This window comes from Poecile atricapillus, chromosome 12 (genome assembly GCF_030490865.1).
Source record: "Poecile atricapillus isolate bPoeAtr1 chromosome 12, bPoeAtr1.hap1, whole genome shotgun sequence".
Classification (NCBI taxonomy): domain Eukaryota; kingdom Metazoa; phylum Chordata; class Aves; order Passeriformes; family Paridae; genus Poecile; species Poecile atricapillus.
Window position 1 is genome coordinate 19,749,798 of NC_081260.1, and position 27,173 is coordinate 19,776,970.

At 50.3% G+C, this 27,173-nt stretch overlaps 1 protein-coding gene across 3 annotated transcripts in view; it reads left to right on the top strand.

The window, feature by feature from the left end:
• FGF13 (fibroblast growth factor 13) overlaps positions 1–27,173 on the top strand; it is a 215,355-nt gene that overhangs the window by 89,173 nt on the left and 99,009 nt on the right. For all 3 annotated transcript variants that reach the window (XM_058848229.1, XM_058848231.1, XM_058848232.1), the window contains exon 2: positions 22,328–22,495. In XM_058848229.1, coding sequence (XP_058704212.1) covers positions 22,328–22,495 — 168 coding nt within the window. The remainder of the gene's footprint in view (positions 1–22,327; positions 22,496–27,173) is intronic.

Consider the following 27,173-nt stretch of genomic DNA (forward strand, 5'->3'; position numbering starts at 1 on the left):
AAATATGTGGATTTTCTTGGCCAGAGATAAGGTGAAAGGAAAATGAAACCAAGATGTGGTCATAATTCTAATTGACATAGACAGGAAAATCTTTAAAAATTAAAGCTGAAAGTTGGCAGCAAGCAGGAGCACACTGGTGTTTTAGAGAAATCCAAGTAAAATCTATTCAGTGTGAAAACAGAGCAGTATTGGAGGGAAGGTGGATTTTGAGAACACAGCTGCACTGTTTCAGAGCCTGTGTCTGGTGCAGTTCCACAACAAACCCTTGACAGTCTCCCAGACAACACAGCTTCACTGGAAGGAGTCCTTTGGAGAGCTTGTGCTTGTGGAGCTCTGGGGCCTTTGCTCTGATCTGCCTGCTGAGCTCAAGGGTGGAACGCTCTCAAAAGGGGCTGGGGGATTTTCTGGATGAGAATTTCCTGCTGTCACAACCTCCCTGGTTCCTCCTGGTGCTCCCCCAGAGAGTCCAGAGCTGTAGAAAAGCTCGTGTGTGGTGATGGTGAATGGGATGAGAGGCACCCCAGAGCCCTGTGCAGGTGAGGCAGTGGGAGGAAATGTGTGAATTCTCTCTGGAGCCCCACTGCAGCGCTTTATTCACTTGGCATGGAGCAGCTGCTCAGGAATGGATTAACTATTCACATTATGGTAGCAAAATAAGAAAGAGATGTTAATTATTTAGCAGGTTTCTCAGGAGGCCTCTAAAAAGGAGTTGGGGAAGGACTTCAGAAGTGTTTTCAGAAAGGAAGTTGGTGGATTAAATTCTCCTCTCTGAGCAGCCCCTTTGAAGGTCAGTTTCTTTCCATCAATACATGGAAGGATCTGTCTTGGGGAGCGAGGGAAAGCAGAGATGAGGCTGAGCCAGGCCAGCCCCCAGGGAGGACAGAGGATTTGTCCCTTCCAGCTGAAGTGAATTCTCTTAGTTCAAATGAGAGATGTTGGGGGTAGGAAGAGTCTGGTTCCAGGCACAGAACCCTCCATGCACACACCAGGTGCTTCCCCAACTCTGGTGGCTTGGGTATATGAGAGACAGTGGCCTGAAATGGAAATAAATGAGTGAATGGATGGATGGATGGATGGATGGATGGATGGATGGATGGATGGATGATGGATGATGGATGGATGGATGGATGGATGGATGGATGGATGGATGATGGATGGATGATGGATGGATGGATGGATGGATGGATGGATGATGGATGGATGGATGGATGATGGATGGATGGATGGATGGATGGATGGATGGATGGATGGATGGATGATGGATGATGGATGGATGGATGGATGGATGGATGATGGATGGATGGATGGATGGATGGATGGATGGATGGATGGATGGATGGATGATGGATGGATGATGGATGGATGATGGATGGATGGATGGATGGATGGATGATGGATGGATGGATGATGGATGGATGGATGATGGATGGATGGATGGATGGATGGATGGATGGATGGATGGATGGATGGATGATGGATGGATGATGGATGGATGATGGATGGATGGATGGATGATGGATGGATGGATGATGGATGGATGGATGGATGGATGATGGATGGATGGATGGATGGATGGATGATGGATGGATGATGGATGGATGGATGGATGGATGGATGGATGGATGGATGGATGGATGGATGATGGATGGATGATGGATGATGGATGGATGATGGATGGATGATGGATGGATGGATGGATGGATGGATGGATGGATGGATGGATGGATGATGGATGGATGGATGATGGATGGATGGATGGATGGATGGATGGATGGATGGATGGATGGATGGATGGATGGATGGAGTTGAAGGAGGTTTTGCATGTGCTGTGAGCTCAGCAGTTGAGGGACAGGGTGTCAGGAGGGCACTGCTGGAGCCTCCTGTGCTGGCACCTTTGCTCACTGCTGGGCTCAGCCTGACTTGGGAGAAACAGGTTTTTGTTTAGGAAACAGCAAACATGCGCACAGATCATTCTGGTGTTATTTTTCTGGGTAGCAGAGGGTCAGAAGTCTGCTGCATGCCTGTCTCCCTTTTTGAGGTGAACAGCAGTCTTTGTTTAAGTGTGCTGAGTCCACAGAAGGTGTTTTGTGTTCAGCTGCTGAACTTCAGGACTCAGAATCAGCCTCACTCAAGGATTTTGTGCTTCACCTCCAGCTACTGAAATGAGTTGAGGTGGTTCAAGGGCCAGGCTTCATTATCCTGAGCTTGATGACTGGTACAGCTGTAAATGTCCCTGCTTAAAGGCCAGATGCTGCCTCAGTTGTCTCTGTACCTTCTCTCTGGAATCCAGAAAGGTTTTTGTGTGTTTTCCCCAGTTGAGCAGCAGCTCTCTGCAGTTGCTTTGGACACTGATGGCAGCCTGGGCTGCAAACCAAGGTCACAGGTTGGTTCTTGTTATTTCAGCTGTGGCACACTCATCATTGTCCCTCCTGTGTTTCCTTTCCTGAGTGGTTAAACCTTCCTTTCCAACAGACAGAGCAGGGAGTTTATCAGTTTTATCAGTAAACTTGTGTCCTGCATGACTGTCATCATGCTTCTGTCTTTATTGAAGAATCTCCCTTCATCTAGTTCAATAATCGTTTTCTGGATGAAAAAAAATACTCAAAATGTTACGTTATTCTTGCATTTGAATGGATTTGAAAGCCTAGGCAAATCAAGGTTTTCCATTTTGCTATTTCCCTGAAGTTTTCCTGAGACAGAAGAGGAATTTGGCACAGCAGGTCATCTCTGCTGCTGTCTGAAAACAAAGCTGCAGCCACAGGGATATAGATGGTGGCTGCTCTAATGAGTGCAGGTTACATCAAATTGCTTTAATGAGCCAGTGCAGTTGTGTTAGGCTTATTGCATATCTGAATTAATGGCTTGGAAGGAAGTCTGTTAGCCTGCTTTGCTAGAAACCAAATCAAACAACAGCCTGGCATATTCTACAATGACAGGGAATAGCAGAATTGGAATTTTAATGTGCCTCAGGCTGTGTGTGATCCTTTCTATTAATAAAACAACCACATACCAGCAGACAGGTGTTAAAGTAACAATCCCCTGGTGAGGGTGTGGCAGATGGAGCCACAGGTGGCCCTTCCCCATCAACAGAGATGTTTTTAATTGCAGTGGCAGTGAGCTGAGCCCCTGGGTGAGCACCCCTGGCCATGTCACAGTCCTGTCCTCAGTCAGGAGCTGCTCACGGTCCTGCTGGGCTGGAAGCAGCCTGTCCTGGAGGGAAACAGCCATGGGTTATATTCCACACCTGGGAACAGCCAAACCATGGTCTGTGCTGCACACCTGGGAACACCTGGGAACAGCCCAGCCATGGTTTGGATTCCACACCTGGGAACACCTGGGAACAGCCAGGCCATGGTTTGTATTCCACACCTGGGAACAGCCAGGCCATGGTTTGTATTCCACACCTGGGAACAGCTAAACCATGTTTTGGATTCCACACCTGGGCACAGCCAGCAGAGGTTTCAGTGCAGTCACTCTGTGTCTGGGCAAGGTTGGGACTGTTGCCCCCAGGCTGTGAGAGAGCTGAGGTGAGGCTGGGAGCAGAAAGCTGCAGGGTAAGGCAGCAAAGGCTGGGAATTGTTCCTTTAGGGAGGGCAGGAGAGGTGCTGCCTGTCTGCCCTGGACAAGCAGGGTGAAGTTGTTTTGTAGCAGGATGTCAGGTTTGGAGGTGCAGATGTCACACAGAAGGATGTGTTGGAAGAATTGAACAGATGAGAAGATACTTTGCAAGACAATCAAAGCTCAAAGACACAGGTAAAAATGGAGAAGGCAAGTCTGCATTTCTACCAAATACACAAGAAGTAAAGTTTGAAATAATGAGATGTGAGCAAAGAGTTTAATAGTCAAAGGACAAGATGCAGGGGAAGAGAAACATGACTGAGAAACCAAACCAACTTACAATTTTATATGAATCATGAAACTTTTACAATTTAGGATCAAATTAGCAAAGATTAATGTGTATATACTAGAAAAATTACCTATCAATTGCTGGCCATGATTGCTGTTATTGAATAGCTTTGCAAAGTACAACCACAAAGTCTAATCTTACATGTAAATCAATGTTTGCTACTCGTGATATATGGACTGAAAATGACAGATTATGACTCACAATTTGATTGTTTGGAGCTTAGACTTCTCTGCAAAAAGATGATTTAAACTAACTTGGAACCTGCAGTTAATTGATCAGATGGAAAGAAATGCTGTAGAAGCTGGGAAATCAGATCCAGATTTCATCTACTGACTTTCAGGGCAGCACCATTGATAAAGGGATTTATTGCTTGCTGAAATTACATCTGGGTGATCTCTTCCACTTCTCCTGGCAGAGAAGGAGGTGTGAGAAATTGGCCAGGTGTGGGAACAGTGGATGTGAGGATGGCAGAGCAGGTGAGAGCAGCAGGAGCTGGAGCAGGCTGAGCTGTGTGTGCAGACACTTCCACACACTGGTTTTAATTGAACTGTTCTTGTCTGTTTGGGTGTAAATTTGGGTATAAATGGGGCATCTCAGGAGTGCTCAAGTGTTAGCAGATGTTCCCCCCAGGACACCATGAGAGATTGTGGCTGCCTGGGAAGGAGCCTCGTGCAGGGTCAGGGGGAACAGTTCTTCATTGTGACATCAATTTCACTGACAGCCTTCATGTCCTGCCAGGCTCTCCCAGCTGCCCTCACATGATAACAGGAGAGAGGGGAGGAGCAGCAGTCCTGGAGTGGCAGCAAGTTGCACATCTCTTGGAAATCTTTGGTGATGTGTAAGCATTTACATCAGCATCTGGTGAGAAAAGTTCACTTGTGAGGAGGAATCTACTTTCAGAAGGATTAATTTGGTGACATTTTGCAGCATCAAATGGCCCATCTGAAAAGAAAAGTAGTACCTTGATTTAACTCATTTTATCAGCATAGTTTGATTTGTGACTGCAGAACATTTGATCCACAAATTAAAAGTTAAGTGAGCGTGGAGGGGGCCGGTGCTGTGGGTTTGCTCTGGTCCAGGAGGCAGGGACTCGTGTTGTGGGGGCATTTCTTGGCTCTGGGGGTTGAGTCCATGGCAATGCCCCTCCAGACTCGGCCCCTTGCAGACCCCCAGTGCCCCTGGTGCTCTGGCTCTGCTGCCCAGGCCCAGCTGTGCCAGCTGTGCCAGCTGTGCCAGCTGTGCCAGCTGTGCCAGCTGCTGAAGGTGTCCAGAGGGAAGCAGGATTGTCCAGCACTGGCCATTCCAGAGCAGGGGATTGTTCCAGGGAAAGCAGGATTGTCCAGCACTGGCCATTCCAGAGCAGGGCATTGTTCCAGGGAAAGCAGGATTGTCCAGCACTGGCCATTCCAGAGCAGGATTGTCCAGCACTGGCCATTCCAGAGCAGGGGATTGTTCCAGGGAAAGCAGGATTGTCCAGCACTGGCCATTCCAGAGCAGGATTGTCCAGCACTGGCCATTCCAGAGCAGGGCATTGTTCCAGGGAAAGCAGGATTGTCCAGCACTGGCCATTCCAGAGCAGGGGATTGTTCCAGGGAAAGCAGGATTGTCCAGCACTGGCCATTCCAGAGCAGGGGATTGTTCCAGGGAAAGCAGGATTGTCCAGCACTGGCCATTCCAGAGCAGGGGATTGTTCCAGGGAAAGCAGGCTGGCAGCTTGGGCAGCCCTTCTGTGTGTATAATTAAATAAATAAGCGAGCAATGAAGCAGGAGCTGTGGCAGCCTCAGCAGTGAAGCGTCCCCTGTCCCCAGCACTGCAGGCTGCTGCCTCCCACTCCAGATGGGGCTGAACTCCTCAAGAAAAAACATCCAGAGGGGCCAGACATGATGCTCTCAGCTCTGACATCTTCAGCTTGTCATAGATGCTGAGCCTGTTTCACCCAACGTGATTATCTCTCCCTCTGTCAAGGAGGCAGATGCCTCAGCTAGGAAACATCATCCCCAGCCTGTCAGCTGGATTCTATAAATGGAAATAGGTCTTTAAAAGCCAAAAATTATATTTAGTTGCAGCTAGGGGGGGGAGGGAGAAAAAAAAAAAAGAAGAAAAAGAATAAATAAAGTCCGAAGCCTTCAGAAATCGAACAAAGGAACAACAAAGCACTTAGGTTGGCCCTAATCATCTGCAAATGTTGGTGCAGTCATTAAATGTAGACTGCATAGATAAAAGTTACTCTTCTGTCACTCCTTTTATCTCTACCTGAAGCATTCACTTGCCAGTCAGGTTTCTGTGTACAAGCCATAAATATTCAGCTTTCTCTGGAATAGTTTTTTACCCAGTATTTGCTTGTTTTCATCTAAGCTCTCCATATGCCAGAAGCAGCAACAATAAAATGCTGCTTTTTTTTTTTTTGGTAAAATTTTGTGAAATTGCAGCTGGAGGTGTTCATTTAGGTGATCTATCCTGCAGAAGCCTCATCTGCTCAGGTGTGAGTAGCCCTGTGATGAGGAGTGAGCCAGAAGTGAGGTTGCAATGTGTGGTTTGTGTGTGAAGGATGGAAATGCCGGTGCTGGCAGCGCTGGCCGTGCCCATGGAGCTGGTTCTGGGCTGGGGTAGCACAGCTCTGTGCTTCAGGAGACCCTTCCCAGCTGTGACACTGATGCAGCCTTGCAGCTGGACAGAACAAGCGTCCCTGGGAGGCCTCGCTCCTCCAGAAATGCAGAATTGTTCCTGGGCAGCTCCTGCTCCCTGTTTTTGTGTCGGGAGGAGTGGGAAGGCTGGAGCTGTGCAGGGCTGTGGGCACTGTCAGCTGCACTGTCAGCTGCCAGGGCACAGCAAGGAGACACAAACGCTCCAAATGTTCCTTGGCTTTGTGCTGGAGCAGCAGGGCTGGATCCCTGCGAGGGGAGAGGCTGTGCAGCCCTTTTGTGCTGGTCAGATGCTGCTCCTGTGGAGCCAGAGCTGCAGCAGGGGCTGTGAGATCACAGCAGAGCTCTGGGAGCACAGGAAAGCTCTGAGATCACAGCAGAGCCCTGGGATCACAGGAAAGCTCTGAGATCACAGCAGAGCTCTGGGATCACAGCAGAGCCCTGGGATCACACCAAGCTCTGAGATCACAGCAGAGCTCTGAGATCACACCAAGCTCTGAGATCACACCAAGCTCTGAGATCACACCAGGCTCTGAGATCACACCAGGCTCTGAGATCACACCAAGCTCTGAGATCACAGCAGAGCTCTGAGATCACAGCAGAGCCCTGGGATCACAGGAAAGCTCTGGGATCACAGGAAAGCTCTGAGATCACAGCAGAGCCCTGGGATCACAGCAGAGCCCTGGGATCACACCAAGCTCTGAGATCACAGCAGAGCTCTGAGATCACACCAAGCTCTGAGATCACAGCAGAGCTCTGAGATCACACCAAGCTCTGAGATCACAGGAAAGCTCTGAGATCACAGCAGAGCCCTGAGATCACACCAAGCTCTGAGATCACACCAAGCTCTGAGATCACACCAAGCTCTGGGATCACAGGAAGGCTCTGAGATCACAGCAGAGCTCTGAGATCACAGCAGAGCCCTGAGATCACACCAAGCTCTGAGATCACACCAAGCCCTGAGATCACAGCAGAGCTCTGAGATCACAGCAGAGCTCTGGGATCACACCAAGCTCTGAGATCACAGCAGAGCTCTGAGATCACAGCAGAGCTCTGAGATCACAGCAGAGCTCTGGGATCACAGCAGAGCTCTGGGATCACACCAAGCTCTGAGATCACAGCAGAGCTCTGAGATCACAGCAGAGCTCTGAGATCACAGCAGAGCTCTGAGATCACAGCAGAGCTCTGGGATCACAGCAGAGCTCTGAGATCACACCAAGCTCTGGGATCACAGGAAAGCTCTGAGATCACAGCAGAGCTCTGGGATCACACCAAGCTCTGGGATCACAGCAGAGCTCTGAGATCACACCAAGCTCTGAGATCACAGCAGAGCTCTGAGATCACAGCAGAGCTCTGAGATCACAGTAAAGCTCTGGGATCACAGCAGAGCCCTGGGATCACAGCAGAGCCCTGAGATCACACCAAGCTCTGAGATCACACCAAGCTCTGAGATCACAGCAGAGCCCTGGGATCACAGCAGAGCCCTGAGATCACACCAAGCTCTGAGATCACACCAAGCCCTGAGATCACACCAAGCTCTGGGATCACAGGAAAGCTCTGGGATCACAGCAGAGCTCTGAGATCACAGCAGAGCCTCTCCCGGGCTGTGCAAGCCCAGCCAGAGGTGAGGATGAGGCAGGACCGTGTCCCTGGTGCCTGGCTGGGATGGGATGGGGCAGGAGATGAGCCCTGGGTGTGTGTCACCTGCACAGGTGACACCTGAGCACAGGCACAGGACACAGCAGGGCACTTCTGTGGCTTTGGAAGGTCACTGGGGGCTGTGGAAAGCAGCCTGGGAGTGTTCCCTGCAGCCCTGTGCTCTTATCCTGCCACGGGGTCATTAGGAAATATTTGTGGGTTTGTTTTTCCACTCTGTCCTTCCCACCCCAGTGATTGCCTGCCCTTTGCTGGGGTTTGGTTGCTGCTCATTACTTGAGTTCCCTACCCAGAAGCTGTCATTTTTTTATTAATTTTACTATTCTAATTTAGCATCGGAAAGAAAACAGCATTTGACCAAAAAGAATTAGAGGCAATAACTTTTTCAGAGAACTAAGCCTTTGAAAAGTAATTTTTTTACTCAGTTTAATTTCATGGGTGCACAATTTCTATTACATGTAGGCCAACTGGATTGCTGCAGCTCTAAAAAAATAGGTATTTTAAGTCTTTAATGTGTTATTTATGAGTGCATTTTAGTTATAATAATTCACTTACAGGGCTATTGTGACAACAGCACCTTATCTGAAACGTGGGAATTTGCAATATGAAATAGTTAATTAACAATAAGGGAATAAACTGAGAAGGTTCTTGTGGATTGACAGCACTAAGAGAGTAACAGGCAGCCTTTGTGTGGCTCAGGAAATGAGAGAGCCTAATGGAGGCAGGAAAGTCTAACTGCTATAGAAACTTAGAAATTACTCTGGTGTGCACAAATCTCATCTGTCTTAACAGAATTGTTGGGAAACTTCTTGGACTTTGCAGACCTGATTTGGAGAGAATTGCAGTGGTGAAATAAATGGGATCTGTTACTGTGCAAAGACCAGTGGAGAATTTAATCCTGCATGGATGGGACTTGCTGGGGAGTATCAGAATGCATTTGCCAGATGCAAGATAATGTCAAGTAAATATTTAAAGCTGTAATGGCAGCACAGTGTGTTAGAGCACAGTGGAAGGTGCTGAAAGGGAATTAAATGTTTTCAGTTTGGGCAGATGATCCCAGTGAAGGCTGTGCTGCAGTTCCACACCAAGATGTCACCTCACAGGTGACACCCAAGGGCAGGCAGGCTCTGCTGGGTGCTCAGAAGTGTGGAGACCCTCAGGTGGCCTAGAAAGACGTGACCACCTCTTGTCTGCTCTCAGCATCGGTGTTCTGTGGCTCTGCAGCCGTGGTGCTGTTGTGCTGGTGTTTTTCTGTGTGGGTGCTGTGCTGTGAAGGAGTTTTGGTGTTTTTTTGGGTGCAGTGGTATTATCAGCATGGTGCTGTTGTGCTGGTGTTTTTCTGTGTGGATCCTGTGCTGTGAAGGAGTTTTGGTGTTTTTTGGGTGCAGTGGTATTATCAGCATGGTGCTTTGTGCTGGTGTTTTTCTGTGTGGATCCTGTGCTGTGAAGGAGTTCTGGTGGTTTTTTGGGTGCAGTGGTATTATCAGCATGGTGCTGTTGTGCTGGTGTTTTTCTGTGTGGGTGCTGTGCTGTGAAGGAGTTTTGGTATTTTTTGGGTGCAGTGGTCAGTGTGGTGCTTTGTGCTGGTATTTTTCTGTGTGGATCCTGTGCTGTGAAGGAGTTTTGGTGTTTTTTTGGGTGCAGTGGTATTATCAGTGTGGTGTTTTGTGCTGGTGTTTTTCTGTGTGGATCCTGTGCTGTGAAGGAGTTCTGGTGTTTTTTTGGGTGCAGTGGTATTATCAGCATGGTGCTTTGTGCTGGTGTTTTTCTGTGTGGATGCTGTGCTGTGATGGAGTTTTGGTGGTTTTTTTGGGTGCAGTGGTCAGTGTGGTGCTTTGTGCTGGTGTTTTTCTGTGTGGATCCTGTGCTGTGAAGGAGTTTTGGTATTTTTTGGGTGCAGTGGTATTATCAGTGTGGTGCTTTGTGCTGGTGTTTTTCTGTGTGGATCCTGTGCTGTGAAGGAGTTCTGGTGGTTTTTTGGGTGCAGTGGTATTGGCAGCATGCAGCCAGGGTGGATGGACACTGCTGAGCACACCTGGACTCTGGAGAGAGCTCTTTGCATTTTTGCCATCAAAATCTTCTTTTTTGGAACTTTTGTCTACTTCCCCTCTTGTCTTCCAGCTGTTTTAATTTATTCTTTGTGCCAGGTGATGCAGATAAAGTCACAGAATGGTTTGGGTTGAAAGAAACCTTGCAGGTCACCTCATCCCACCCCTGGCACAGACAGGGACACCTTTCACTGTCCCAGGGTGCTCCGTGCCCCTTCCAGCCTGGCCTTGGGCACTGCCAGGGATCCAGGGGCAGCCACAGCTTCTCAAACACTGATGGAATCATCAGGCTTGGAGAAGATCTCCAAGATCACAGAGTCCCAGCAGCTTTGGCCCATCACCATCTTGGTGGGTAGCCCAGACCACTGAGTGCCGTGTCCAGCTGCTCCTTGAGCACCTCCAAGAGCGATGGCTCCACCAGCAGCCTGGGCAGCCCCTTCCAATTCCTCACCACCCTTCCAGGGAAGAAATTCTTCATCATCTTCCTGATGGCCAGCCTGGGGACAACATGGGCTGTTCCTGGTTCTCTGGCCAACCTGAGCTTTGGCCTCTTTCTGCCTAAAGCTTCAGTGAAATTCCCATTATTTTCACTTCCTGGAGAACAGCTAAATGAGGTAGAGTGTGGATACATCCTGTCAGCAACACAGTTTGTGTTTTGTTCACCCACAGCTGTTTCAAGTGCCCTTCCAGGCTACTGCCCACAGCGGGACACTTTGTCTAGACATGATGTGAAGCTAAAGCTGTTAGTCAGAATCTATTAATATATGATATGCAAAGCATTCCTGGAGAGAATTTCAGGGCTGAAATGGCAGATATGGCCAAGGGAAGCTCCCTTTTGTTGTCTCACCTGATGGGAGAGGAAAACTTGTGCTGGGTGAGGGCAGAGTGTGAGCCCTGTGACACGAGCAGCCTGACCCAGCACGGCTGCAGGGCTGAGTCAAGCCCGTGTCAGCCCCTCAGCTGTGAGACACAACAATTACAGCAATAACTCCAGCCAGAAAATCGACAGAAGCGTTTAATGTATGTGAGAGTGACAGTGAGTCATCTCTGATCATTGTGTTTAGCAGCCTGGAGATCCACGGGCAGTCAGGACAGCCTCCATCCCACATCTGCCTGACAGCTCAGGACAAGGAGAGCAGCTCAAAGTCACGGCTTGCTGCCTCCAGAGAGCTTCTCCCAGGCTGCTGGCACAGGACTGAGACAGGTAGGACTGTTCTGGGGCTGGGATAGCACACCTGGGATGGGAGCTGCAGCTTCTCTCCCCTCTCCAGAGGGTGCAGGACAGCAGGTGCAATAGCAGGTGCAGAAGTCTTGGTCAGTTGTGTATCTGTTGTGAAATTATTAGATAAAGGCAGACTAGAATGCTGATAACATTTTGGGAAATGCTCTTTAGAATTTCAGTTCAGGAGCAGAGTACAAGGGTAGCATGGAGTACAGATGGGTCAGTTTTAAGGTGAGAGGAAAGGTGGGTTTGTTCACAACTTGCAAAGACCTCGTTCCCTACATGAATTCTTTGAGAAGCTGTTAAAAATTAATTTCCAGATTTCCTGCAGTCACTTAAGGTGCAGGAGGGGTTGTGGGGGCTAATATTAAAAATCCTGTGAATGTTTCTGTGGAGTGCAGGGAGGGCAAGGAAGCAGGGCAGGACTCGGGGCACCGGTGATGGGGAACGGTGCAGATGGTGCTGAGAGCACGGATTGCACTCTGGAGCTGTCCAGAACAGAGCAGGGCTCAGCAGTGACGGGTTACAGACCCTGTGCACTCCAGAACTTCTGCTGACACTTCTTTGGGACAAATATTCAGCTGCTGAAAATTGAGCTGAAGCTTTTCTTGATAGTTTTTGGTTTAACTGGAGCTGTGGATCCACGCGTTTCAGGCATTTACAGCAGCAGCGTCCTTCCCATGTTTTACAGATTTTTAATCAACTTCCAGAATAAATGTTGTCATTTCTCTGGAGGTACGGAAAGTCCCGGTGGGCATAAATGCGGCAGTGACACAAAACAGGGACTTGTGTCCAATGTGGACGATTTCAAAGCAGTACAGAAGTGAGTGTGGTACCCCGAGGCAGCTCCCCAGCTGCAGCGTGCAGCATCCTTAGCTTGAACAGAGTGGCCTTCTCTTGTGCTAAGATGAAGACCATTTACTACCTCTTGAAAACCAGGAGCTAATTTATAGCTCAGTGTTGGAACAATGTCTTTTTTCTGAGACACACATTTGTCTTTGCTATCTTTGATAGATATTTGTAAGCTAGAGCAGTGCAGCGTTTACTTCATGCACTGGAATGTGAAATGTGATGATTTTTTTCTTGGAGTTGTGCTGTGCTTGCTGCCTTGGGTTGTTTTTTATGTCATTTACGGTGCTGAACATCAATGAGAATGTATTATGCAATGTAGTATAAAAATACACAAAGGCAATAAAGTCCACTGGTATTTCTGCTCTAACAGAACAACCCCATTCGATCGTTTTGCCTTTGGATTCCTGGAGAAGTTCATCCCAAAGCGTGGATTCCATCTGGAGAGTTTGTGCAGCACGAGGAGCTCCCGGTGCAGAGCTCCTGGTGTCTCCCAAAGGGTGCGGCTCGGAGGGTGGCAGGGACCCAGGCATGGAGATCCCTGTGTGACTGTCATTGTCACTGTCACTGTCATTGTTACTGTCACTGTCATTGTCATTGTCATTGTCATTGTCACTGTCACTGTCATTGTCACTGTCACTGTCACTGTCACTGTCACTGTGTCATTGTCACTGTCATTGTCACTGTCATTGTCACTGTCACTGTCATTGTTACTGTCACTGTCACTGTCACTGTCACTGTCATTGTTACTGTCATTGTCACTGTCATTGTCATTGTCACTGTCATTGTCACTGTCACTGTCACTGTCACTGTCACTGTCACTGTCATTGTCACTGTCATTGTCACTGTCATTGTCATTGTCACTGTCACTGTCATTGTGTCACTGTCACTGTCATTGTCACTGTCATTGTCACTGTCACTGTCATTGTCACTGTCACTGTCATTGTGTCACTGTCACTGTCACTGTCACTGTCATTGTCACTGTCACTGTCATTGTCACTGTCACTGTCATTGTGTCACTGTCACTGTCACTGTCATTGTCACTGTCATTGTCACTGTCATTGTCACTGTCACTGTCACTGTCACTGTCACTGTCATTGTCACTGTCATTGTCACTGTCATTGTCATTGTCATTGTCATTGTCACTGTCATTGTCATTGTCACTGTCACTGTCACTGTCACTGTCACTGTCACTGTCACTGTGTCACTGTCACTGTCACTGTCACTGTCACTTTGGTGGCTCGTGCAGAGCAGGCGCTGGCAGCGTGTGGCAGGGCCCTGGCACTGCCCAGGTGGTTGTGAGGAAGCTGAGAAGGGTCTCAGTGTGCAGAAGATCTGCTTGGGCTCTGCAGGGGATCCTGAGGGTGGGCAGTAAAACAGGCTCTCTAATAATGTAATAAATCTAATATATAATAAATGTCTTTGCTAATTTGATTAAACTGATCCACAGTGGAAAGCAGAAGCCTCCCCTGCATGGGCAGTGAGTAGCAGCTCCACTGAGTAAGTGACAGCATAACTGCTCATGGGCTTCTGCAGTGCCTGAAAGGCTTTAGGTGAGTGTAGAGAGGGGAAAAACACGTTCAAGTGCAGTTTGTAAAACTGTGTCAAGTGCAGTTCTTTTCTGTCAGGAGAGGGGATTGGGGTGCTGAGGGTGTTGTTCCTCAGTCCATGGCTGTTGGAGTGGGTGTCACAGCACTGCAGGAGGGATGAAGAGCTGGCTGATTGTCACATCCTTGGCTGGCAGCTGGGCTGGGGACAGCACACACTGAGCAGCAGTGCAGGGTAGGCACAGGCACTGCCTCCACTGGCCATAAGCTCAGGACTGTTTGTCAAGGTGCTGTCACTTGCTGGGTAAATTTTTGGGGTGTGCATCAACTGAATTGTGCAAAATCACCTGTGGTGGGAGTTCAACTTAACTAAAGCTTAGTCTAAGAACACAGTGTGAGAAAATACCCCAGCCTTTCATTTGGCTGTTTCCAAATTGAGCTGTTTTGTGTGTGTTGTACACAGGGACTGTCTCTGCATAAGGCTAAGCTTTAACCTGTTAAAAATAATTTCCAGCCTTGAAATGAAGAGTAATCTTAATTTCAGGTTAAATTTTTTTTTATTTTTTTTTTCTGAAAGGGCTCCTCTGCTGTTCAGCCTCTGTGTGGGTAGCTCTGCTCAGAGCTCTCTGCCCCTTTGGGTGCTGAAGCAGAGCAGGCTCCAGGGTTCTGCTGCTTCCCAGGGCTGTGAGAACACTCTCTGCACCTCTCCATGGCACACCCAGGCTTTTGGCTTCTGCTGATGAGTATTCTGTGCTTGGCTTTGAAAAAATTTCCTCTGAGGCCATTTCTCTGAACAGCTCTTTCTGTGCCGAGTTTGAATTTCAAAACACTCGATTTCTTGCTTTTGTTAATCCTCAGTAAATGGGGCAGATAATTGGGAGGTTTCACCTGTTCTTTTATGAATGGTGCTTCTGTTCTTGTCTGCTTCTTCCAAGAGAAATGCCCAAGAGCTGCAACTTTCAGTGACAATCTCTGAAAGATTCCAGGCTGCTGTTCATCTCCCCAGAGCCATGGCTCATCCTTCCAGATTTCCAGGAGGGATGCAGTCTATTCTTTGATTATTTGGTTGCCATTTTCAGGCTGCTTTTCCTCTTCCTAGAGGATCCTCATCTTTTTCAGTTCTTTCTTTGTGTTTTTGTTGTTTTGGTTTCTTTTTCTTCCCAGCACTAGGGAAGTTTGTCTCTTTTTGTAGCCCAGCTGTTGACAATAATGCTCCATAAATAGGAAGAAAAAAGGCATTCCCAATTCTCTCTCCTTCCCTTATAATTTGAAACTATTCTCCTAGCTCCAAATTGGGCTACATTAATAATTAAATTCTCATTAAAGTTATGATACGCAAGAGTATTCTGATATTTCATAAGCAGCAAACTATATCTGTCCAAAGCTCTCAAGAACTGCTGGCTTCCCACTCATCCTGGACCTTTCTAGCAGGTCTGTTAGCACCTTCTCCTCTGCATGCCTGATTTCACCACACTTGAAGGATATTCTCTTAAAAACAGCGCCGTGCCTTGCTTTTTCTCCCTGACTTTGTCAATGAGGAGTGTGAGTTCAGTGTTGGGACACTAACTGTCACAATGACAATGTTTAAATTTCCCGTGAGCTGGTCAGAGTGGGTTTTATGGGGACAGGGGTAGTGATGAGGCTCCTGTTTCCATCTGGAGCTGCTGTCCAGCTCCTCCTGTGCTCCGTGCTGCTCCTGTCCTGGGCTGCTGGAGCTCAAAGAGAAATGTCTGCAGCAGCAGCTCGAGCCCAGGAGCCAAATCCTTGGTGGCTCTGCAGTTTGGGTGGTTCATCTCCTGCAGCTGGCCAAGCAGCTCCTGCTGTCCAGTGTCCTCCCCTGAGCCATGCAGTGACCCCAGTTCCTCACTGGTGTGCTCCCAGTGCTCCCAGTGCTCCCAGTGCTCCCAGTGCCTTCCCACACTCCACAAAGCTGAGCAGCACCCTGTGAGTTACTGTCTGCTCTGCTGTGCTGCATGCACCAGCCCGTCTGTTGGGAAAGCAGCCAGCTTGCATTTATTGCAGCAGATGGGAGAAGCAGGGAGCCACTCGGAACAGGCAGAGGAGAAATCCTCATTCATTCACCCAGGGGCAGGCACAGGAGCACTGAGCTGAGCTGCAGGGTTTGAATGAGAGTGGAACAGCTGGAGCAGCTGGAACAGCTGGAGCTGCCTGGAACAGCTGGAGCTGCCTGGAACAGCCTGGAGCAGCTGGAACAGCTGGAGCTGCCTGGAGCAGCTGGAGCAGCTGGAACAGCTGGAGCTGCCTGGAGCAGCTGGAGCTGCCTGTAACAGCCTGGAGCAGCTGGAGCAGCTGGAGCAGCTGGAGCAGCTGGAACAGCTGGAGCTGCCTGGAGCAGCTGGAGCTGCCTGTAACAGCCTGGAGCAGCTGGAGCAGCTGGAGCAGCTGGAGCAGCTGGAGCAGTCTGGAGCTGCCTGGAACAGCTGGAACAGCTGGAACAGCTGGAACAGCTGGAGCTGCCTGTAACAGCCTGGAGCAGCTGGAGCAGCTGGAACAGCTGGAGCAGCCTGGAGCAGCTGGAACAGCTGGAGCTGCCTGGAGCAGCTGGAGCTGCCTGGAACAGCTGGAACAGCTGGAGCAGCTGGAGCCGCTGGAACAGCTGGAGCTGCCTGGAGCTGCCTGGAACAGCTGGAGCAGCTGGAACAGCTGGAGCAGCCTGGAGCTGCCTGGAACAGCCTGGAGCTGCCTGGAGCAGCTGGAGCTGCCTGGAACAGCTGAAGCTGCCTAGAGCAGCTGGAACAGCTGGAGCTGCCTGGAACAGCTGGAACAGCTGGAGCAGCTGGAGCAGCTGGAACAGCTGGAGCTGCCTGGAGCTGCCTGGAACAGCTGGAGCAGCTGGAACAGCTGGAGCTGCCTGGAGCAGCTGGAGCAGCTGGAGCAGCTGGAACAGCTGGAGCTGCCTGGAACAGCTGAAGCTGCCTAGAGCAGCTGGAACAGCTGGAGCTGCCTGGAACAGCTGTAACAGCTGGAGCAGCTGGAGCAGCTGGGACATGAGGCTCTCTGCAGGAATCCTGGTGCCATTTCCACAGGGGAGACAGGAGATGCGTTCTTTGCCGCATTTACCAGCGCATTTTTGATGTCGTGTGCCTTTGTCTTTATTATCCACAAGGATCTAAATGCAGCCTTATCTGGGCTAGTCTTTTCAGAGGATAACAGCCTATTACTGCTAGCAGTTAATCCAATTACTCTTTTAGGTCAAGGGGGAGTATTCTTTGCAAATATTTTTGGAAGATCTGAAAAAAATTATTCTGTGTGTTGACCCAAAGAGAGCATATTTCAGAACTTTTCAGCAGATCAAAAAGTTAAGAAATTTCTACATATGTTGGAGGAAACATGGTTGAAAGAGCTGTCAGCTTTCAATTTTGATCACAAGACAGTCGCTTACTTAAAATATAAAGATATTTCACAATGGAAAGTAGTTTTTAAATCAGGAAATAAATCGCTATCTGAAATAATCAGAGAAATTCTTTGATGTGGGAATGAAGGTGGAGCTGTGCAAACCTTAAGAATTAATACAGCATGAAATGCTTTGCCTAGGGCAGGTTTCAGGCACGTCCTGTTGGCTCCCGTGGTTCTTGGATCTGTGGCAGGGGTTTTGTGGAGTGTGTTTTGGGGCTGTGTGGGGCTGTGAGCCCCATGGGAGGGAGGGAGGGATGGATGATGGATGGATGGATGGATGGATGGATGATGGATGGATGGATGGATGGATGATGGATGGATGATGGATGATGGATGGATGGATGATGGATGGATGGATGATGGATGGATGGATGATGGATGGATGGATGATGGATGATGGATGGATGATGGATGATGGATGATGGATGGATGATGGATGGATGGATGGATGGATGGATGATGGATGGATGATGGATGATGGATGGATGGATGGATGGATGGATGGATGGATGGATGGATGGATGGATGGATGGATGGAGGGAGGGAGCAGCAGCTCCTGGGGAGCTGTGGGAGCTGCAGTGGGTTTGTGGTGCTGGATGGACCCTGCACCCCCTGCCCTGCACGGCACCGGGCACTGCCCTCCTCACACAGCTCTGCCAGGGGACGGCTCTGGCTGCCCCAGGATGAGCCCCAGGAGCTTCAGGAGCTGCGATCCTCAGCAGGGAGAGTGCTGGGGGCTGTGATCAGCCTGGGGCTGTGGGGTGGAAGCTGTGGGGTCACAGACACTCACAGGGCTGTGTGGGGTGGGAGGTGTTGAGCTGCAGGCTGTGGGGTGGAAGCTGTGGGGTCACAGACATGCACTGGGGCTGTGTGGGGTGGGAGATGTTGAGCTGCAGGCTGTGGGGTGGAAGCTGTGGGGTCACAGACACTCACAGGGGCTGTGGGGTGAGAGATGTTGAGCTGCAGGCTGTGGCTGCCTGTGGAAGGGTTTGTGGCTCTGCTTCCACACCTTGGCCTCACCAGCAGAGGCATTCCTTAGGCAGCACTGGTGAGTTTTAAACACTCCTGTGCTATTTGTGCCATAAAGAGGAGGTTACCCTCCCTTTCCCACCAGACACAGAAGAGCACTCACAGACCATCACTGCTGGATCCCTAAAGCCTCCAGTTCTGATGAGTGACTGCAGTCTGACAGAGATCAGCACTTTGAGAACTCATCAGTTCAAGTACTAACAGCCCTGTGTTGGGCAAGGCTTTGCTTCCCCAGTGTCTGAGTTCTTGGAGTCAGCCACTGCCCCTCTCAAAATTATGCTCTATTCATGCCTGCCATAAAACTGTCCTGTAATAGCAGCTCAGAAATAAGCACAGGAAATAGTTTCTATAGAGGAAATTTCTGGAATTGGTTTGAGAACAAAGGAGCAGTGAGAGTGAAGGAGCTGAGCTGTCCCTGGCAGCCTCTCATTGTCACAGACCCCATCCAGCAGCAGCTGGAGTGAGAGTTCATTCTCAGCCTACTTTGAATTCTGAAAAACCATCCAAAGAAAGTTGTGTCTTTCACAAGGTATTTTATTGCAGTTCGAAACAAGCTGGGTTTGGTGGTGTGCTGGGGAGGAAGGAGTGGTGCAGCACGAGGGACTCCAGAAATGGCTTGCTGTGAATAAAATTCACAGAATTGGCTGCTGGTGCTTCCTGTAATATCTGTCTTCATTGTGAAAACTGCAAGTCAGAGTCAACCAGACTTCAAAGTTGGGAGCACACAGCTGCAAGCTGAAAATAAGATTTCTGGCTGATGCAGAAGTGCCAGGGCTGTTTGGTAAGAATACTTCATCAAGATTTTGGCAAAGCTTAATAGTGAAATGGTTTGGATAGGCTGCGGTGTCATTAAGAGGTTGTGAGTGTTCTACAACCCCAGAATAGAATTTTTTTCAATTAGCTTGTAAGTATTGTTGTGCTCTGAGTTTATTATGTTGTGCAGGTGGCTAACAAAACAAAAAATCACACCTTCAGCTGGGGGAAATTAGGGGGAAAAAAAGCAGTGATGACAATAAACAAAGAGAATCGTTACTGCATGAATACCTGAGAGATTTTCATCAGCTGCCTCAACTAGGAAAACGTGACTCCAGCAAAACACCCGACTTTGCTACCCCTGCCTGTCCCACAGACCGTCACTCGAGGCAAGTTATTTTAGAGAGGGTTTTTTTAGGCTTGTTCCTGTAAGGAGCTGCCAGCCTAATGCTTTCCCCTAAATGGAACAAAATCAATTCCTGCATCAGTGAGAACAGCCCCAGGAGCTGGGCAGCCCCAGCTGGGACCCTGCACTCCTGGGTGGGGACAGCGAGACAGAGGGGACACCAGGGGCTGGGGGAGCATGGGCTGGCTCCTGGGGGTGACAGTGACAGGGGGAGGTGACAGTGGGGAGGTGACAATGGCAGGGTGACAGTGACAGTGGGGAGGTGACAATGGCAGGGTGACAGTGACAGTGGGGAGGTGACAATGGCAGGGTGACAGTAACAGTGGGGAGGTGACAATGGGGGGGACAGTGGAAGGGTGGCAGTGGGTGACAGTAGGGAGGTGACAGTGACAGTGGGGAGGTGACAGTGACAGTGGAGAGGTGACAATGGTGGGGGACAGTGGAAGGGTGACAGTGGAAGGGTGACAGTGGGGAGGTGACAGTGACAGTGGGGAGGTGACAATGTGGGGGGACAGTGGAAGGGTGGCAGTGGGTGACAGTGGGGAGGTGACAGTGACAGTAGGGAGGTGACAGTGACAGTGGAAGGGTGACAGTGGGGAGGTGACAGTGACAGTGGGGAGGTGACAATGGGGAGGTGACAGTGACAGTGGGGAGGTGACAATGGGGGGACAGTGGAAGGATGACAGTAGGGAGGTGACAGTGACAGTGGGGAGGTGACAATGGGGGGACAGTGGAAGGGTGACAGTAGGGAGGTGACAGTGACAGTGGAAGGGTGACAGTGGGGAGGTGACAGTGACAGTGGGGAGGCATCAGTTGCTGCTCTCATCATTCCCAAAAGCCATCCTGGGGGAATGGATCTTCTCCCCCCCGTGCCAAAGGAAGGGGTTCCCTTCACTTTGTGGGTGCAGGATTTAAGGGGTGCTCTGATGCTCTCTGTGTCGAGTGTAGGGACATGGCTTCAGTCCTTCCAGAACACCAGCCAGACTGATTCGCTGCTGGTGTGAGCATCCTGGGCTCACAGCAGGTAAAACTAACCAGGCTGAGAAGTCAGGGAACTGAGGAAGATTTATGTTTCAGGTAATGACTTGAGAAGTTCACTCAAGGAGTGAGTGGATCCATGGAAGTATCATTTTTTTGTGTTCATTTGTGTCATACATACAAGAACAATAGTCCAACAGGAGCAGGAGGATTTGTTTTGCCTGGATTTTATTTACCCTGTGGCTGCTACAGCCTGTAGCTAGCAGAGCTGAAGCCTCTCTGTGTAAAACCAGGGGGGAATATTTCCTTACAGCGCTGTTAAACTCTGAATTACATCAAAGATTATTCGGCTGGAACCCGAGCCAAGGCCTATGGACAGGGCTGATGTTTTGGTTTCTGGCAATTCTGGATGGGACTGAAATGCAGTTGGACATAAAAGAAAGACACAAACCAGCAGACTGTTTAGCTGGTGTGTTTATAGAAAGTAAACATGTTTGAATTTATCTTGAAAAACATCCTGGTGCCGGCAGCCATCCTGAAGATCGCCTTCTCTCAGTAAAGCTTACAGGAGGAAGAAATGGTTTTCCTACTGGCTTGTTGACAGCAAGTTTTTATTAATGTAATTATTATTATTTTATTTGAGCTAAAGAATGTGCTACAGGGTGATATTTAGCGAGCTGAATGCTTTGATTAGGAAATGTAACAGTTACTGCAGTTATTTTACATTTACTGCTAAGTAAATTCCTCTGGCATACACAGTTGCTGCGGATTTGGTCTCCATCAAATTGTTTTAGACTAGCCTGTCAGTAGTTACTTTTCTCATTCCTGAAATTCTTGGATTCTTTTCTTATTTTTTTTTTTTTTTTTAATTTTTGGGTTTTTTTCACATATGATTGGGAATCCAGGTTTGGTTTTGGGTATGGTTTTGTATCTCTGTGTTACACTATAAATAACAATTGGTGGTTAAAGGCTGTCTTGTGAAATATCAGCTCATTTTTGTTCATGTGATGATTTGTGCCTAAAGCTGAGGAATCTCACCATCTCTGTTATTAAGGCTTCATTTTTTAGATAGTGGAAAAGTGTTTCAGTTCTTTCTGGTAATGTAATACTTCGAGGTAGCTGGAGCTTTCTTTATGCTATATATTTTATCTCTTTGCCATTTGATAGTCTAACCCCATTCAGAAGCGTTTCAGACCGTGTGTCCTTTGCGTTATTAATGGCAGTATTGATTTAGAAGATCAGCTTTAAAAGTTGCTTGCTGTTTTCCAAGAAAACCATCAGAAGGATTAATGTGCTTTCTCTTTGTACATCTGCTCTTCTATGGGTTGCAAGTGATGATGGAGTCAGATGTCGCTGGGTTATCCTGGCTCTGAGGAATGGCAGGAATTCTGTATCCTGCTAAAGGCACGTCCTGTACCTGGGGGAGCAGATTCCCACAGGTGTGCAGTGACTGCTCTTAGTGCAGCCCCTGCCTCTGGCCAGGCCATAAAAGCATCTTTGGGTTCCTTTCCTCCTTACCTGCCTGCAGAGCAGGTGGAGGTGCCAGGGGAGAACAAAGCCAATCTAGGAGGGAGCTGTGTTGCTTTTCCGAGCGGGGTGATTGGGTTATTCTGCTGTTTATCAAAGCTGCATGAAATGGGATGAGGTGTGGAGGTTTATGAGAAACACTGTTTATAAAAGTAAATGTTTTCTCCCACCCTTCTACCACCATGACTAAGATACTTTAGATACTTTAAAGTTTGTTTTCCTTCCTATCAACCTCTCTTCCCCTCCTGTCTTTCCCCCACCCTGACGTTGTGTAGTTGATTTGCTTCTCGGGATTGCTTTCCTCGAGCTCTAACTTGAGTTCATTTTGTTGTGTGGTGACCACAGTTATGGATGACGCTCCCCCTGGCACACAGGAGTACATTATGTTACGGCAAGATTCCATCCAATCTGCGGAATTAAAGAAAAAAGAGTCCCCTTTTCGTGCTAAGTGTCACGAAATCTTCTGCTGCCCACTGAAGCAAGTGCACCTCAAAGAGAACACAGAGCCGGAAGGTTTGTGGCACTCTGGGTCCATGTTCTGTTTGTTTCTGGGTTTCTCCATCTGTGTCCCCGGGGTGCTGTGTGTCCCCAGGGTGTCCCCAGGGTGCTGTGTGTGTGTCCCCGGGGTGCTGTGTGTCCCCAGGGTGCTGTGTGTGTGTCCCCAGGGTGTCCCCAGGGTGCTGTGTGTCCCCAGGGTGCTGTGTGTGTGTCCCCGGGGTGCTGTGTGTGTGTCCCCAGGGTGCTGTGTGTGTGTCCCCGGGGTGCTGTGTGTCCCCAGGGTGCTGTGTGTGTGTCCCCAGGGTGTCCCCAGGGTGCTGTGTGTGTGTCCCCAGGGTGCTGTGTGTCCCCAGGGTGCTGTGTGTGTGTCCCCAGGGTGCTGTGTGTGTGTCCCTGGGGTGCTGTGTGTGTGTCCCTGGGGTGCTGTGTGTGTGTCCCTGGGGTGCTGTGTGTGTGTCCCTGGGGTGCTGTGTGTGTGTCCCCAGGGTGCTGTGTGTCCCCAGGGTGCTGTGTGTCCCCAGGGTGCTGTGTGTGTGTCCCTGGGGTGCTGTGTGTGTGTCCCCAGGGTGCTGTGTGTCCCCAGGGTGCTGTGTGTGTGTCCCCGGGGTGCTGTGTGTGTGTCCCCAGGGTGCTGTGTGTCCCCAGGGTGCTGTGTGTGTGTCCCCAGGGTGCTGTGTGTGTGTCCCCGGGGTGCTGTGTGTGTGTCCCCAGGGTGCTGTGTGTCCCCAGGGTGCTGTGTGTGTGTCCCCGGGGTGCTGTGTGTGTGTCCCTGGGGTGCTGTGTGTGTGTCCCCTGGGGTGCTGTGTGTGTGTCCCCGGGGTGCTGTGTGTCCCCAGGGTGCTGTGTGTGTGTCCCCGGGGTGCTGTGTGTCCCCGGGGTGCTGTGTGTGTGTCCCTGGGGTGCTGTGTGTGTGTCCCCGGGGTGCTGTGTGTCCCCAGGGTGCTGTGTGTCCCCGGGGTGCTGTGTGTGTGTCCCTGGGGTGCTGTGTGTGTCCCCGGGGTGCTGTGTGTGTCCCCGGGGTGCTGTGTGTGTGTCCCTGGGGTGCTGTGTGTGTCCCCAGGGTGCTGTGTGTCCCTGGGGTGCTGTGTGTGTGTCCCTGGGGTGCTGTGTGTGTCCCCGGGGTGCTGTGTGGTGTCCCTGGGGTGCTGTGTGTGTGTCCCTGGGGTGCTGTGTGTGTCCCCAGGGTGCTGTGTGTGTGTCCCTGGGGTGTCCCCGGGGTGCTGTGTGTCCCCAGGGTGCTGTGTGGTGTCCCTGGGGTGCTGTGTGTGTCCCTGGGGTGCTGTGTGGTGTCCCTGGGGTGCTGTGTGGTGTCCCCAGGGTGCTGTGTGTGTGTCCCTGGGGTGCTGTGTGTGTCCCTGGGGTGCTGTGTGTGTGTCCCTGGGGTGTCCCCAGGGTGCTGTGTGTGTGTCCCTGGGGTGCTGTGTGTCCCCGGGGTGCTGTGTGTGTGTCCCTGGGGTGCTGTGTGTCCCTGGGGTGCTGTGTGTGTGTCCCCAGGGTGCTGTGTGTGTGTCCCTGGGGTGCTGTGTGTGTGTCCCTGGGGTGCTGTGTGTGTCCCCAGGGTGCTGTGTGGTGTCCCCAGGGTGCTGTGTGTGTGTCCCCGGGGTGCTGTGTGTGTGTCCCCAGGGTGCTGTGTGTGTGTCCCTGGGGTGTCCCCGGGGTGCTGTGTGTGTGTCCCTGGGGTGTCCCCGGGGTGCTGTGTGTCCCTGGGGTGCTGTGTGTGTGTCCCCAGGGTGCTGTGTGTGTGTCCCCAGGGTGCTGTGTGTGTGTCCCTGGGGTGCTGTGTGTGTCCCCAGGGTGCTGTGTGGTGTCCCTGGGGTGCTGTGTGTGTCCCTGGGGTGCTGTGTGTGTGTCCCCTGGGTGCTGTGTGTGTGTCCCTGGGGTGCTGTGTGTCCCCAGGGTGCTGTGTGTGTGTCCCCAGGGTGCTGTGTGTGTGTCCCCAGGGTGCTGTGTGGTGTCCCCGGGGTGCTGTGTGTGTGTCCCTGGGGTGCTGTGTGTCCCCAGGGTGCTGTGTGGTGTCCCTGGGGTGCTGTGTGTGTGTCCCTGGGGTGCTGTGTGTCCCCAGGGTGCTGTGTGGTGTCCCTGGGGTGCTGTGTGTGTGTCCCCAGGGTGCTGTGTGTGTCCCTGGGGTGCTGTGTGTGTGTCCCCAGGGTGTCCCCAGGGTGCTGTGTGTCCCCAGGGTGCTGTGTGTCCCCAGGGTGCTGTGTGGTGTCCCTGGGGTGCTGTGTGTGTCCCCAGGGTGCTGTGTGTGTGTACCTCGGGTGCTGTGTGTGTGTCCCTGGGGTGCTGTGTGGTGTCCCCAGGGTGCTGTGTGTGTGTCCCCAGGGTGCTGTGTGTGTGTCCCCGGGGTGCTGTGTGTCCCCAGGGTGCTGTGTGTGTGTCCCCAGGGTGCTGTGTGTCCCTGGGGTGCTGTGTGTGTGTCCCCAGGGTGCTGTGTGTGTGTCCCTGGGGTGCTGTGTGTGTGTCCCCAGGGTGCTGTGTGGTGTCCCTGGGGTGTCCCTGGGGTGCTGTGTGTGTGTCCCCAGGGTGTCCCCGGGGTGCTGTGTCCCTTTGCTTGCCTGTCAGTGTCCGATGCTCTCACAGGACGCCGCCCCGGCCGCTTCTGGGCCATTCCAGGGGAGCCTGACGCTGCTTTTTCTCCAATAAACTCCGTTTGTTTCAGCTCCCATCATTACTCACTGCCCTTTTCTCTGCCTGCCAAAGCTGCTTGCTGCTCGATGGGCATCGGTTCCTCGCAGTCCCTTCTCTCCAGCTGCTCTCTGCTCTAAGGCTGGCACTCAGAGCCAGACCTGGCTTGTCCCCAACACCTTGCACTCCATAAGGCTTCTGCATAGTGCTAGAGAATGCTCGTGGCAGCTGTTCTGGGGTGAAGCAGGATGAAGTTTGTTTGTAATGCACGTCTGGTTGCATTTTGGGAAATGAAATGCATGCAGAGCAGAAAAAGAAATGAGTAGATTGTTTTCCTTTTCAGATAAAGCAAAGGTATGGTCTCTCCTCATGCTGTGTTTACTGATATGAAATTGCCAATGAGGTGTATCTCGTTCTTCTAGTGTACATAAGATTAAGCTATTTTAAATTATATTTTTTAATACTTTCTCTTATTGTTCCATATGTGTTTTGCATTACTGCTTCATATTCCACATGGTAAGCCTTCTACTTTCTGCATAAGCTCCAGTATCTCTCAAGATATTCTCTCTGGAATGATGGGCATCAGTTGCTGAGCTGTCTCTATTAGCCCAAAATATTTCAGTCAATTGCTTTCTTCTGTTCCATTCCCCAGATTTTGCATGAATGTTCTTTGTTCCACTTCTGGGGGATTTGTGTCTTTTAAAATAAAAGTATGTTATTAAAATAGCATTTATCATCTCACCAGAAATATTAATTCTGATACACACTCTGGTTTAAGGCCTGGGGAGAAGTTTCTTGTTTCAGTGATGATGTAACTGAATGTTAAAATCAGGGTTTGAAGAAAGTCCAGTTGTCCTCTCAGTTCTGGGGCTGGCTTGATAAAGTTGTGATTTCATGACTCAGTGAACATGGAGGAAGGTGAATCCTATCGAACTCTTCTGGCTTAGCAGATGTCACGGATTTCTTGTCATCTGTCAGGGTTTGTGTTGTTCCTGTGTAAATTCCGAGCCCAGAGCTGTTCCTGTCGAGCTCCTGTAGGAAGATGATGGCAGCTGAGCTTCTGCAGGTGCTCAGCACGTGGTGCTTGGTGAGCAGGAGGATTCCACAGCCCTGGGCCATGAGAGGTGGGCTCTGCTCTGGCATCCCTGACGGAGGTGCTGTGCTGGGAATTCTCCGTGTGCTGCTGTGGAGCTCCAGCAGAAGCTTGTGCTTGTTTCAGTGGCACCTGCACTGGATTCCTGCAGAGGACTGGCTCTTGGGCTGATCATTTCAGTGAATAAATCACCACTGGAGGTGCAGGAGCAGGAGAGCAGAGCACTGCTGGGCCTGTTCTCTGCAGGGTTGGGGAGTTTGGATCTGCTGGGAGAGGCTCCAAGGGAAGAGCTGGGGAGCCTCAGTGCTGCTGCCTGGAAGCCAGGAGTGTTCTTGGGAGCTTCTCCATCCATCTGCAGCGCCTGTGTCCAGCAGCAGCTGCATTTCCCCTGCTCTGTGCCCCTGTTCTCATTCAGGGAATGTATTTGACCTGTCATCTGTTCCTGCTGGGCACGAGGATGAGTCTCTCCCCTTGTTTGTCCCTCCTCTCCTCCAGGAGTGTCGCACTCCTGGGCAGCCTCAGCAGCTGTGGCCACACATCCTGAGGGGATGGGAATTCAGAGGGGTGGCAGGTTGTGTTGTTGTGTGATTTCTGGGCACAGGAGGAGAATATCTGATCAGGAATCCTTTTAGCCTCTGTTGTAGCTCAGATTGCCTGGGCTGCATTTGTATTTCCCTGCAGAATCTGTGAATGGCTTGGCAGTGGTGTTAGGTGCACTAAAGCCTGATGTGTGGCATCCTCAGTGGTTTGTTGGCATGGAGCTTGAAAAGTGTTGATTGTGAGGTGATCTGAACTGTGCTTTCCATGCAAACCCTGCCACAGTCCACCAAAGTCAGTGGAGTGGCTGAAACAAATCCTAGCAGAAATCCCTTCCAGTGTGAGCCCAGCAGTTAACAGCTCAGTTGTGCTGTTAGGATAAAGGAAAAGGAACGTTTGAGCTTGTTACTGTGACATAAATTACACATTTTTGAAGGT